The following is a 14,494-nucleotide window of genomic DNA, read 5'->3' as shown; positions in this document are numbered from 1 at the left end:
TCAAGGAATGACATTAATCTAAAAATAAATAGAAGATCTCTCTAGATGGATCTCTAGGATTAGTGGGTCCAACCCACATTTTAAATTCATGGATTGCAGCATTTCAGCATAAAATAATCTGATCAATTGAGTAAAATTGTTTATAAACAATCAATAATACCAAAGAATAATTAATATAGCCATAAAGGGATGTTTGTTAACATGAACTATAGTAGAATTCCAATTTAGTTTTAATCCTATTTTGTTGGTGCAAAATAGTTCAAGTTCTAATAATTAAGTTGTGCAACTCCATCCTACTCGCAAACAAGAGAAATCTTTTCATGGATAAAGTAGAGTTATAGCAATAGCCAAACATACCTCTAAGCAAACCAACGGGCGGGTTAGGGTCAAGGGTCAAGAACTAAAGCTTGGTCTTAAGAATGAGAAATTCAAAACCGACCAAGTAAAAGTAAAGCTCTACTTTGAGACTTGAAAATTCAGAAGAAGACAATAACAGAATAAAGAACTTTTGCTATTTGTCCCTTTTTTATTAGTTATATTAGAAGACCACCCTCTTTTGAAAATTGGAATTTCCTTCGTTTACCTCTGACTTTGACCAAGTCTAAAAATGACAAGAATATCCCTCTATTATTATTATTTTAATTTTTTTTATTTCAAATCCAGCTCTTATGGCTTGTGACTAAAGCATGAAAAATCAAAATTAATACTGCACTTATGGAAGCAGTTTGAGCATTTCAAAAGAACAAGGATCAACATTTATAATAATATATAATAATAATTATTTGAAATATATTCCATGGTTCATTCAACCCTTCAAACTCTACCAATGTAGTAATTTGGTACGTACCTTTGAAATGTTTGGTGTCTCCATTAATATAGGGGCATGAATGAGCCAGGTTTACTTGTTAACCAGATCGGTCCATATTGCAATGGATCAAGATTTGATTAATTAAATAAGATCGATTCATTTTTGGATTAGGCCTGTTAAATTAGAGAGTTATTGAGTGTGGATTTGGGGTTTTGTTCGTCGGGTAGGATAACCTAACCCGTTTCCACTAGGTATCAAAGCCTCGTATTGAAATTATATATCTATTTAAAACTCGGCCAAATCCATTGACACCCATAGTTAATACTAACATTAATCAATGACTTCAAATTCATAAACTAAATGTCCATTATCGAATCAAGTTGACTTTAGGATTCATAATCATTGAGTTGATAAAATAAATTTAGTAATACAAATAAAAATGTTATTATTATTATTATTATTATTATTATTATTTTAGAATCTAACATCATATTCATTTTCTATTTGTCAAAGAAAAAAAAAATGATCTTATTTGCAAAAAAGAAGACTGAAGGTATGTTTGATTGCACATGGAAAATAGGGTGGAAAATCAAATTCCATGGAAAATGATATTTTTCAAGTGTTTGATTGCACATGGAAATGGAAATTCATTTTCCACCTTAATCAAAAAGTCCACCAAAACATGGATTTCACTTTCCTACCCATATAAATGGGAAAGTGAAATCCACCCATATTTTCCATCTCCAATTTTTTCATACTCATATCTTCTTCTTCACCACCACCACCACCACCACCACCATTACACTAACATCACCATCGTCACCATCACCGTCGTCGTTGCCGTCACCATCGTCGTCGCCGTCACCGTCATCACCATCTCCGACCACCTTTCCTCTCTCTCTCTCTTCTTCTCCTTCTCCATCCCTCACCTCCGCCACCACCACCACCACCACCACCACCATCATGTTCTCCCCTCATCTTCTTCTTCACTTACCTCCGTCATCATCGCCACCGTCGCTATTGCCACCACCGCCATTGCCACCACCACCGCCGCTATCGCCACCACCGCCACCACCACCGTTGCCACCTCCGCTACTGCCAACGCCACCACTACCGCTACCACCACTTATCTTCTTCCTCTCTCCCTTCTCTCATATTTCTTTCTCCTCCTCCTCTCCTTCTTTTTTTTTTTTCTCATTTAATTTTCCCATGATTTTATCCAAGTAAAATCAAACAATAGAATTTGATTTTCCAACCCTACCTATTTTCCATCACAATTTTTTCATGGATTTCAAATTCCATGAAAAGTGACTTTCCATGCAATCAAACATATAAATTCTAAGCAAATGTTAAGTTTGTTAAATAAGGGGAGGGTGTGTTTTAATATACCTATTTAATGATGTAGGTAATCTAAAAAGAAAGAATAGGAAATGAACACCACGCCACTACCTCTAAAGTGTTTCATAACTTCTTCCACAAGAGCCTTGTGATCATATTTAAACAAAAAGAACAAAAGCCGTGATTAATCAGATCATCAAGAGTGACGTGGCTTCTTTTGGTCCGTTCATGTTGTAGCTTGTGTTTCTTATCTTTCTCTCTCTCTACTCACATTTCTGTTTTTTTGACCCTTCAAACAAACAAACAAACAAAAACCAATTCACAATCTCATCTCTTTATCACCCTCTCCCCTCTGTTATAAAACACTTCTCTTCGTAGTTCATACTTCTTCACATAGTACTAATAGCTTACCTATTTGGTTATCTTATTGTTGTAGTCTTTCTGATCAGGTACTTCATCATCCACCCAAGATAACTAAAGAAGAAAGAATGGACGGTCCTGATGTTCCTCCCTTCTTCATCTGCCCCATCTCTCTGCAAATCATGAAGGACCCAGTAACCATCTCCACCGGCATGACCTATGATCGAGAAAGCATCCAAAAATGGCTCTTCTCTTACAACAACACGACGTGTCCCGTTACACAGCTTCCCCTCACCAATCACAGCCTTACTCCAAACTCTACTCTCCTCCGTCTGATCGAATCATGGTGCATCAGCAACCAATCAAAATTGTCTACAAAGATCAATCACTCAAACCCCACCACCGAACTTTCAGTCATTCTTCGTAGTCTGGTCGAAGAGGTAAGAGAACCCAATTCTCAATTCAAATCTCTTAGAAAGATTAAATCGTTAATCCAAGAGAATGGTGATAACAAGTCGTACATCGAAGAAGCTGGTGTTACATTACTTGTATCATCTATTATCATCAAAACAGATCTTAAAGGAATTATACACAATAGCGATAAATCATTAATGGTTGAAGAAGCCATGGCTGTTTTATACTTACTAACACCGTCTTCCGAGACACTAAAGAAGGTATCAGAAGATAAGAATGGCTTACTTATAGAATCACTATCTTTAGTAATACAACATGGGAGTTATCAAGCAAGAATTCAATCAGCCCTTATTTTAAAATCTATCTTCAAAGTGGTAGATAATAAGTATAAGGCAGTACTTTGTGCCGAACTCTTCGATGGAATCACTGAAATATTAAAGGATCAGAATTCAATTCGAGGATCGAAAGCTGTTTTATCGATTTTAATGGAAGTGATTCCATTTGGGAAAAATTTGATCAAAGCCGTTGAAGCAGGAGTGGTTTCCGTGCTTGTGGAATTGCTCGCTGAGAGTAACGAAAAGCATGTTTGTGAGATCATGTTAGGAGTATTAGAGTTATTGTGTCGGAGAGCTGAGGGTCGGTCGGCGTTCTTGGCACACCCAGCTAGCATAGCTGCAGTTGCATCGAAGATATTGTTGGTTTCTCAGATTGCTAATGATGAAGCTGTGAGCGTTTTGCTGTTGGTGTGTAGGTTTTGTAAGGGTGATAGGGTGGTTCAAGAGTTTTTGGAAGTTGGTGGTGTTACTAAGCTTTGCATGGTGTTGCAAGCTGAGTGTAGAATGAAGACCAAAGAGAAGGTTAAGGAGATTTTAGGGTTTCATCTCAAGGCATGGATCAAGTCACCTTGCTTCTCCTCATGCTTCATACTTTGAAGAATTTGGCTGGTTTAGCTTTGTTTCATTTTTTTTTCCCTCTTTCCCTTTTCTTTTGTCAATTTTTTTTTTCTTTTTCTTTGGGGGGAATTCACCATGCAATTTGTATTTTTGAAATACATAAAAAAGAAGTGTAGATGAAAAAAAAAAAAAAAAAACACACAAGGTCACTTTTTGAAAATTTTCTTTTTGTGTGGAAGCCTTAGGATTCAAGGGAAAAACACTATAATAGTGTTGGATTTTTGTTTCAAATAAAATTGGTGTGTGATTGAAATAAAATCACTTTATATTGTCTGAATTGAAATGTAAATGTAAAATTGGTGTGTTTGAAATAAAATCACTTTATATTGTCTGAATTGAAATGTAAATGTAAATGTACAGCTGAATTGAAATGTTTTTTTTAGCTTGATAAATATTGCCACATTTTTATAGGAGTTTGTAGATAAAGAAAAACTCTCTCTCTCTCTCTCTCTCTCTCTCTCTCTCTCTCTCTCTATATATATATATATATATATTATATATATATATATATATGAGGTGGATCTGGAAGCGGATAATTACAAGTGTAACAAAAAAAAACTGATTTCTTATGTGAAGCTTTTCAATGGAAGTCGTGGGTGACCCGTGGCTTTAATACCAGTTTGATATGATCATGATTCATCTATGATTTAAACTCAACTCGGCCGGGTTGTCCATGGAATCGAGTCGTCTTGATGATTCGCTAGTCTACTTGGACAAATCAATTAGGCATATATTCAAACTATTAGTATATAATAAAAGTTTTTTTTTTTTTTTTTACAGTTTTAGATTTGAAAGTAGTAAAAGTGTCAGACTATAATGCCTTGAAATAAGGTGCACTGTGATTAATAGTTGTTGTATATCTTTGAGATTAGGATTAGGTTTGATATTTTCTATATTAGGATATCTTTGAGTCCATTTACGTGTCCAATGGGCGCCATTTGATCATTTTCAGATTACAATCAATCATATTTTGGTTTATCCCAAACTTACCATGACCCAATCGAGACCCATTTGAGCTGGATATTTACTACACATTCTTCTTTTCCTCACATTTGAGCATTTGATCCAACATTTATCATGGTCACTTAATCATCGTGCAACTCCATTACAAGATGCATGCTCACATTTATCATCTCATCATCAACAACACAAATAAGACAATCAACAACTCTTCATCGATCATGTTCTTAGAGGCTGTTGAAACTAGTAAACTCATGATGATCATCGACTGCCATAAGTAAGAGAGAGGGTATTCGAGAAATAGATAATGATTGTAATAAGGTTTATTGTGATATGTACACTTATCATCGTTTCATGAAGAGTATGCTATATTTGAGATTAAAATTAGAATATATTTGTTTTCTAGATTAAGTTGTTCAATTGTTATCTTCAACAGTTTTCTTCTATTATTTAAACCGTCCTTATGGGGTCATTCTAATTCACATGAGAACCAATAGAATTCCATTCTCTTTCAAAAATTATATCTGTTTTCCAAAATAGAATATATATAACTCGAGCTAGTTCTTAATCCAACTCAAAGTCATCCAAGCCATATCCAAAATGGTAGTGGCCTAATCCCTCCATGAACCTGTCGGGGGCATCTGTTTCTGTGGTCGCATCTTGGCGTGCAATATAGCTAGGTTTCTGCATTTTATATGAGCTTCACCAAAACTTGATCAACTCGGCAAATAGATCCTCTTTGAATTTGTGTATCGAGTTATCTTGAATTCCTTGTAGTCGTCTAGGTAGTCGAATATCAAGTTGAGTCATTGAGTTTTAAAACATTCAAAGATCATGCATCACTACATTGTAACATCGAGAAGCCCACGAGGACATAATTTATGTTTTATACAATATTTGAAGGTGCCAGCTTGCTATAGTTGGTTAAAGTCTATAGTTGAGTCATTGAGTTTTAAAACATTCAAAGATCATGCATCACTACATTGTAACATCGAGAAGCCCACGAGGACATAATTTATGTTTTATACAATATTTGAAGGTGCCAGCTTGCTTGCTATAGTTGGTTAAAGTCTATGCGTTGATATCACGGCTAGGATTCAAAATCTGTATTCACCCGCTAATTGTTGACCATTAATCTCGTTTCCTATTGAAGAAAAAATGTGTATAACATTTAACATAAAAAATAGGGTCTTTATAGGTAGAAAGAAGGAGAGAGGTGGGCACATAAGTTGAACCACTTTGTTGTCAAAGCAAACTTTTTTTTTTTTGCTAAGGTGGTCAGAGTAACAATAATAGGCATAACTGCTGAGTAAAGTTTATAAGTTAAGGTTATTTTGTAGTCAAAGTAAACACTGATTAACAAAGATTCCTAAATGATCAAAATCGTTGACTAGTTGAAGTCAAAGAAGCTCAACTTCTAATTTAGTGGGTATGGTGGGATCCACTTATGAAACCCAAATGGAGGATCCACACACCCGCTTCCAAGTTTCAACCACTCCATTTTGAATTTAGGGTAATCCAACCATAGATGCTTGTATAAGTTGGAGAGAACAACAAAAATATTGTTTATTAGCATTGTTTGGTACAATTATAATTCGTCCTAAATCAGCACAGAATAGAAAATTGTAGGTATGTGATGCTTGGATGTCCCTCTTTAAATCTTCGAAATTTTTTGTCGGTGCTTGATTGTCCTCCATCAGTCACAAATCATTGTAAATTCTTGTCTATGCTCGCCATATTTTCTTAGAAGTCATGTAAACTTCATAGAGGCACTAAAAACCACTGAAAAACTTTGGGATGATTCATAGTGCAAAAATTTGTAAATCAATGCTTTGCCAATGTTTTTTAAATGTGAAATCGACCTCAAATCTTTGGGAATAGTTTTATTGTTGTTGTTAGTTTCTATAATTCTATTTTTCTTCTTCAAATAGTAGGTGAAGATATGAAGTTTAAGCCTCATTTCGGAATGATGAATTGTGTGCCCAACATAAGACGTGTGTAACTAGAAGCACTTCTATAAGAATTGCCTTTCACAATTTACCATTTGGTGAGTATGTTGGAATTGCTTTTTGAGATAATTTTTTGGGTTGCATTTTGGTATTTAATTTTTAATTTTAATTTGTTTTCTTCTTAATTTAGCTACTTCTTGAAGTGTTTTAGTCCAAAAACTAAAACAACAAATGTGTGTTGGGGGGGGGGGTCCAATCTTGAGGTCATTTCAGCATTATTCCTATATGATAATCTCATAACTTCAATCTATATAAGATTCTGACAAATGCTAGAAACTGATGGCTGATTTTGGCAACTTTTTGATTTGATCTATTTTCAACTTCTAGCTTTGGCACAAAATGATTCTCAGATATAATAACACCTCTCATCCTAAAATATTACAAAGATAACTCAAATCATCTTGTTATCTTAACGTGACAAAGTCGTTGTTGTTGTAGCTTTATGAACGAAAAACATAAGAAGAATTAAAGAAAAGGAAGGTGAATCTCTCGGGCATCAAGATTGCTTGAACAAGTCATCTCAATGTATATTAAACCAATATCCTAAATTAAATTTGCAATAAAAATGGGAAGCAAACGATGATACCACGCAAGAAATTAGACGGAGTCTTTAAACCTTATAAAAAGATGACGTTTTGATAGAAAAATGCAAGAGAATTGAAGCAAAGCTGGCGAAAGATAACTAAAGAATGTAACCCAATAAAATCTATATTTGTTATTTATTTTCTTTTTTCAAAAGATGATGATAATCACGCAAGTTGATATTAAAGCTAAGCTTGACCCGCCTTGGTTTGAGGACTAGTTTGTTGTCCACGTGGCATTGTAATCGATGGGTCCTACCCAGGAAGTCGATGGCTAAGATAATCTCAAAGAATGTGATGGTTAGATCTTCGTATCCTTTTAAATTTGACAAGTCAAACTTTTGACTCGGTATTAAATGATTTGACTCGGCCTGGTCATGTATGTCAGTAGTCAGAAACTCAAATCAATTTGAAATTTCAAACGGAACTCTCTAAGGTCAACACGTTTTGACGGTCAAATATGGGAATGATGAGTCCCACCCAAGGGCAGGGGGTGCTTGCCCCCAAATATGGGAAGGATGGTCCTTGCCCCCCTAAAAAGAATTTTCGAAGTCTAAGAGTTATAGTCACAGATTTTAACGGTGGATAAAGAAATCTGTCACTATTGTCCCCATAAAAAGAATTCCACTCTTAATAGTCCCTACAATTATTTTTTTTACTTTTAATCATCCCCACAAAGAAAAAAAAAACCTTCTACTCTTAGTTGACCCCACATGGGCAAAATCTTGGCTCCGCCCTAGTCCCACCCCTGAGTCTGAGAGGAGTCAAGACCCATGGAAGCTTCCGAAAAGAAGAACAATGTGGGCTTGATTTAATAAATAGGCCCGGTTAAGAGCAAAGGTCAACATAATTCAATAATCTTAGCCGTTGGATAAGTCAATGTTATAGCATCACTCCGTTCAAACTCATACGAGTTGTCAAGCTCTTTTGAATAGTTGGAAGGACAACTCTCCAATCCTTTGTTGGCAATCTCCCGTTTAATTCGTGGAAAATTTTTCACTTTTTTTAATTAAAGTATTATTCTCCAAGTTCGTGTATTTGAAGCTAAAAAATAATAAAACACGTTTATTTTACGATTTTTACAAATTTTTTAAATCTTGGTCGAAAAAAAAAATAGTACTGTAACTTGTCGTATGTTGTAAAGTTTAACGTGTAAACTTGTAAGTTGTAAGTTGTAACATATAACACAAGTCCAACTTTGAAACGGTCACATTTCAAAATTTTGGAGGAATCCATCTTTTTACGTGACAAATGTTCCTTTCATTATTTAAAAAATAATGACATGCATACTCCTCTACATTTATTTAAGATGCCATCTTAATTTTTCAAACTTATGATTTGTTCATTGACTTTGATTTTGTTTTATAAACTAATAGAACAACAACTTCAATGTCCACATTATCACTATCATATGTATTACCATCACCACTATATCATCACCTTCACCATCACCATCACTATTAACATTATTATCATGTTACCAAATTTTTTATTTTGGAATTTTTGAAATGAGACAAATAATACAAATACTAAGCATATGTCGTATATTTTTCATTTATCGAATTTTAGATCAGATTTTGCAACTTAAAATCAAGTATAACTCAAATTTTTCATATATCAAATTAATTTTTACCCTATTTCATCTAAATTGACAATGGTTTGGTCATCATTACCTCAAACAAAGAAGTAGAGAAATAGACTTAAGGAAGGTAAGTAGATTCAAGGAAAAATTAAGGTTTAGTTGGGAATTTTAAGTTCTCAACCTCTTTCTTTTGAAAACTTAAACGACTTGGTTGAATTTTTTTCATATAAATATAATTGATGTTAGACTATTTTTAAACATGTATAAAGAGAGCTACTATAGGCACCCCAATTTTTACTTATTACATCTTAATTAAAAATAAAGAAAATAAGTAAATGGCTGAGAATAAATAAATAAAAGTGGAGATACCAATAAAAGTTATTTCTCATTTTTTTTTTTTTTTTTTTGTGCTAGATTTCTATTTTTGGGATATAAGATTTTATATGAGCCTAATCATAATTGTAAACAAGTACTGAAATTGTTTGAATGAGTGTTACACCATGCTGTAATGTTGATATAACAATTTGACTCAAACCAACGTAATGTTTGAATCAAGTGTTTTAATTTTCAACTGGGGATGTGATAAATAATTTAAGAATTGGGATGTGATAAGTAAAAGTTGGGGTGCCAATAGCAGCTCTTAGTATAAAATGACGCTTTGTAATTGAGCATAATCTATTAATCTAATTGATAACAAAATAAATAAATATTATTTAAATATAAAGGCATCATCATCTTCTACTTCCCAAAACTTCTATCTTTTGCTTGATGCTTGAAAGTTGAAGGAGATACAAGATTGGTTTGAAGAAGAAAAAGCAAGGGTTTTAGGTGAGGGTGTTTAAGTCATTTTCATTAGTCAGGGTAGAACCTGGTCAAGAGGGCATGTTAGGATTGTTAGAGTTCAAATACATCGGGCTGCGTGCACAGCTTGGTTAAGAGTCCTAGGTGTTTCAAACTCAACAAAAAAGTGCCATGTAGATACCGTACCTTTATTATAGTAACGGGATACCGTATTGGATCTGAGTCGTTAAGAAATAAATAGCTTATCTCGATCTTCAAGAAAGCTTTCTGTTGGTACCTATCAAAGAACTAAAATGGCTTCTCTACTGCTCTCACCAAATTCATCTCTACTGCAGTTCCACCATGATCCAAGTTCTCACCAAAACCCCACTACCCTCTCATTTCAAAGACTAAAACCCACAAACCTCTCCATGAACTCTCCCCTTTGTTTCCTTAATGAACCAGTAAACTCAAGCATCTATGCTTCAATTCTTGAATCCTGTAAATGCCCACAATTGGGTAAACAAATTCATGCCCACTCCCTCAAAACTGGGTTTTGTGGGCATGAATTCTTAGAAACTAAGTTATTACAAATGTATGGTAGGTTTCGGAATGTTGATAATGCAAGCTTGATGTTTGAAAAAATGCCCCATAGAAACATATATTCTTGGGCAGGCATTCTTACTGTGTATACTGATCATGGGTACTTTGAAAAGGCTATTTCTCTGTTTCAAGAGTTACAAATTGAAGAGATTTGCTTAGAATTTTTTGTTTTTCCTGTGATTTTGAAGGCTTGTAGTGGTCTTAGTGCATTGGAATTAGGAAGACAGGTTCATGGGTTTGTAATAAAGAGTGAGTTTGTTTCAAATATTTATGTTGGTAATGCTTTGATAGACATGTATGGAAAATGTGGGAGCTTGGATGATGCCAAGAAGTTCTTGTCTAAAATGCCTGAAAGCGATTGTGTTTCGTGGAATTCTGTGGTTACTGGTTGTGCAACTAATGGGTTGGTATTTGAGGCATTGGAATTTCTAGAGAATATGGAAATATCGAGTAATTTGAGACCGAATCTTGTTTCTTGGAGTGCAGTAATTGGTGGGTTCGCACAAAATGGGTATGACAAGGAGGCTCTTGAGCTTCTTTGTAGAATGCAAGCAGCGGGGTTTAAGCCAAACGCTCGGACTCTCGCAAGTGTACTCCCTTCTTGTGCTAGATTACAAACTCTAATCACGGGTAAAGTAATACATGGCTATATCATGAGACACGGATTTATGTCGAATCCCTTTGTTGTTAATGGATTGGTTGATGTCTATAGGAGATGTGCCAATATGATAAGTGCAATGAAGGTGTTTTTGAAGTTTTCGGTGAGAAATTTAGTTGCTTTCAATACTATGATTGTTGGGTATTGTGAGAATGGTGAGGTGACTAAGGCCAAGGAGTTGTTTGATGAGTTGGAGCTTGTAGGATTAAAAAAGGATACAATCTCTTGGAATTCAATGATTTCAGGGTATGTAGACAACGGGTTATTTGATGAAGCTTTGAAGATCTTTCGAGATTCGCAGTTTGTAGAAGGGATTGAAGCTGATTCTTTTACTTTAGGGAGTGCTCTTAATGCTTGTGCGGATTTAGCGGCCTTGAGACAAGGGAAGGAGATACATTCCTATGCAATTTCTAAAGGCCTACATTTGAATCACTTTGTGGGTGGTTCCTTGGTGGAAATGTACTGTAAATGCCAAGATTTAGTGGCGGCACAAATGGCATTCAATGAAGTAGTGGAAAGGGATACGGCCACATGGAATGCCTTAATTTCTGGCTATGCCCGCTGCAATCAAATTGATGAAGTCCACAAATTGCTTCTTAAAATGGTAATAGATGGATTAGAACCAAATACATACACTTGGAATGGCATCATAGCTGGTTATGTGGAGAACGGGGACAATGAATCAGCTCTACAACTGTTCTATGAGCTACAAACCTCAAATTCGAAGCCCGATATTTATACAATAGGCACAGTTATACCTGCATGCTCAAGGTTGCCAGCGATCGAGCGAGGCAAGCAGATTCACACATATTCGATCAGATATGGGTACGATACAGATGTTCATATTGGGGCATCCCTTGTGGACATGTATGCCAAATGTGGCAACATTAGACACGCATGGCTAGCCTTTAACAGGATATTGAAGCGTAATTTGGTGTCATGGAATGCCATGCTTGCAGGATATGCCATGCATGGACATGGAGAGGAAGGGATTGCTCTCTTCTGTAAAATGCAGGTAGAAGGGATCAGACCAGATGCCGTGACCTTCCTATCAGTTCTATCTTCATGTGTTCACACTGGATTAGTAGACATGGGTCTCAAGTACTTTGATTTAATGGAATGGTACAATATAGTACCTACACTGAAGCATTATACATGTATGGTCGATCTCTTGAGTCGTGCGGGCAGGTTAAATGAAGCTTATGAGCTTGTCAAGAAAATAAAAGTTGAGCCTGATTTGGTCATGTGGAGTGCTCTCCTTGGTGGCTGTATTGTGCATAAAAATGTCGTATTAGGAGAAATTGCTGCACGAAGGCTCATTGAGTTGGAACCAAATAATACGGGAAACTATGTGATGCTTGCGAACTTGTATGCATCTGTTGGGAGGTGGGATGATCTTGGTAGAACAAGGCAGATTATTAAGGATAGAGGAATGCATAAGATCCCGGGATGTAGTTGGATTGAAGATAGAGAACAGATCCATGTGTTTCGTGCCAGTGATAAATCTCATAAACGGGCAGATGAAATCTATGCGACACTAGACAATTTGATGATTCAAATGGGGAAAGAAGGTTACATAATTGATAACTTAACTGCAGCATGTTAGCATGTTGTATGATAAACATGGATGCAGCCTTAACACCAATGTTTACATGTATAATGAGTAGCAACGAGAATTCTCTGCGTTTTATACTGGATTGAAAATGGAGTCTGTTTTATATGTAAATGTTTATATATAGTGGATGAAGGCAGGTTTTGAATCCAGAATGTGGTATCAACTAGGGCTGCAACTTGGTCCAGTTCAAACCGAGGATGCTCTTCAACTTTTAATGATAAATTATTTGTAATCTACTAACCTTATCATCAATCCATCATTTTCAACTCATCTTGATCCCTTGTAGTAAACTCTTGATTTTTTTTTTTTAATTCAAAATCTCTCAATCTTCTAATTCAAAAATCCAATCTTATTCTTGAGGTTTCAAGTAGATAAAAACATGATAAGAGGGATGCAGCGCACCCAATTTTAAGACCCTTAAAAAATTTTAACTAAGCGATGGATTTTAAATTTGAGATGTCAGTGACCATCCATTTTCAAAGCTTTTGATAAAGTGAAAAACATGTATTTGTTTTTCTTTTAATATATATTTTTTTTCCAGAAATCCGATCTAGGCCATGAAATATGGAGGGCTGTTATTTTGTCAACATGGCAATCCATACATATGGTACATAAACAATGGTAAGGAGATTATAATAAAAGTTCTTTTTTTTTTTTTTTTTGTACAGATATAAGTGAGGGCTTTTAGGATATTTTCCAATTTCCATTATCCGAGGACCGAGGTAAAGATGTATGTGACCAGTGTGAAAACTGGGGTAACTCAAACATTCACTAAATGTAAAGGGGATGTAAACATTATGATAAAAGTATTTAAAAAATAAAAAATAAAAATAAAAACTGGCCCATGACCCATACCCAAAAGCCTGGCCCATCCCCAATTTTGTTATATTAAATGGTACATATTATAATACTAGAAAGAATAATGCTGTAGTAACCTCAAGATTGACCTCAACTCACACTTCATTGACCTGGAGGTGTGGACTAATCCATAATGCTTTTCATCGAGATACAAGTGAAAAGCATATATGGTTTTGTGCGCACCTCCACATCAGCAAAGTGTGAATTGAAGTCAATCTTAAGTCACTCCATCACGATTTTACTAGAATACATTTTATGAAATGTTTAAAACAACCCTTTTTAAATTAATTATAATGGCAGTTATACCCTTTATAAAATTAGTAGATTTTGTAAAATGCACATGCCACCCACTAATGAATTTAAATATAATAGCTTGGGTGTGGATAATCATTCCAATCTTTTAATTGCAACACCCTTTTTTCCATGCTACTTCTCTGAATAGCTCTTCAATTTGGCTTTCTACTTGAAGTGAAATGTTCTTCGAGCTCAAAAGGATCTGATTATTAATGTGAGACTGATTGAGGAAGAGAAAAGTCCAAAGAAGACACTCATGTTTGCAAAGAATCCTTATAATCTAATAACAATTGTCCATGGGTTTGTTCAGGTTGAGCCCTAACTCTGCCCTAAAGAGGTAGGCTATAACAAAACAGGCCCTATACCTTTATTGGGCCTAAGCCGAGTAAGTCCTAGATCAAGTCTAATCGAAATTATAGTCATAGTTAACCTACAATGGTTATATATGATACTTAAATTGTAATCACTTTTTACATTTATTTAAGTTTTACTAGAAAATATTTATCTAACTAAATACAGTATGTGACCGAGTAGGATATAATTAAGACCTAGCCCAACCTGGATTTGATAGGCTAGAAATTATTGAGGCAGATTCTATCTTTGAGAACTCAATATGAAGGCCTAACCCTTGTTTTATGGAGTGAACTGGGCTGGGTAAGCAGGCTCAATTGGCACCCCTAA

The 14,494-nt window shown here is 35.1% G+C and overlaps 1 protein-coding gene and 1 pseudogene across 1 annotated transcript; both read left to right on the top strand.

Annotated features, from left to right (window-relative positions):
* The first annotated feature begins 2,459 nt into the window (after positions 1-2,459).
* On the top strand, positions 2,460-4,174 carry LOC147407895 (E3 ubiquitin-protein ligase PUB23 pseudogene; annotated as a pseudogene).
* A 5,820-nt stretch (positions 4,175-9,994) lies between these two features.
* Positions 9,995-12,945, top strand: LOC147407894 (pentatricopeptide repeat-containing protein At5g27110-like). Its single transcript, XM_086436673.1, has one exon. It carries the CDS (start codon positions 10,100-10,102, stop codon positions 12,650-12,652), a length of 2,553 nt encoding a protein of 850 aa, XP_086292799.1. The 5' UTR covers positions 9,995-10,099; the 3' UTR covers positions 12,653-12,945.
* The last annotated feature ends 1,549 nt before the right edge of the window (positions 12,946-14,494 follow it).

Source organism: Akebia trifoliata, chromosome 3 (genome assembly GCF_017979445.1).
Source record: "Akebia trifoliata isolate Shusen 1 chromosome 3, ASM1797944v1, whole genome shotgun sequence".
Taxonomy (NCBI): Eukaryota; Viridiplantae; Streptophyta; class Magnoliopsida; order Ranunculales; family Lardizabalaceae; genus Akebia; species Akebia trifoliata.
The sequence above is the reverse complement of the archived record's forward strand: the minus strand, read 5'-3'. Positions and strand labels throughout refer to the sequence as shown.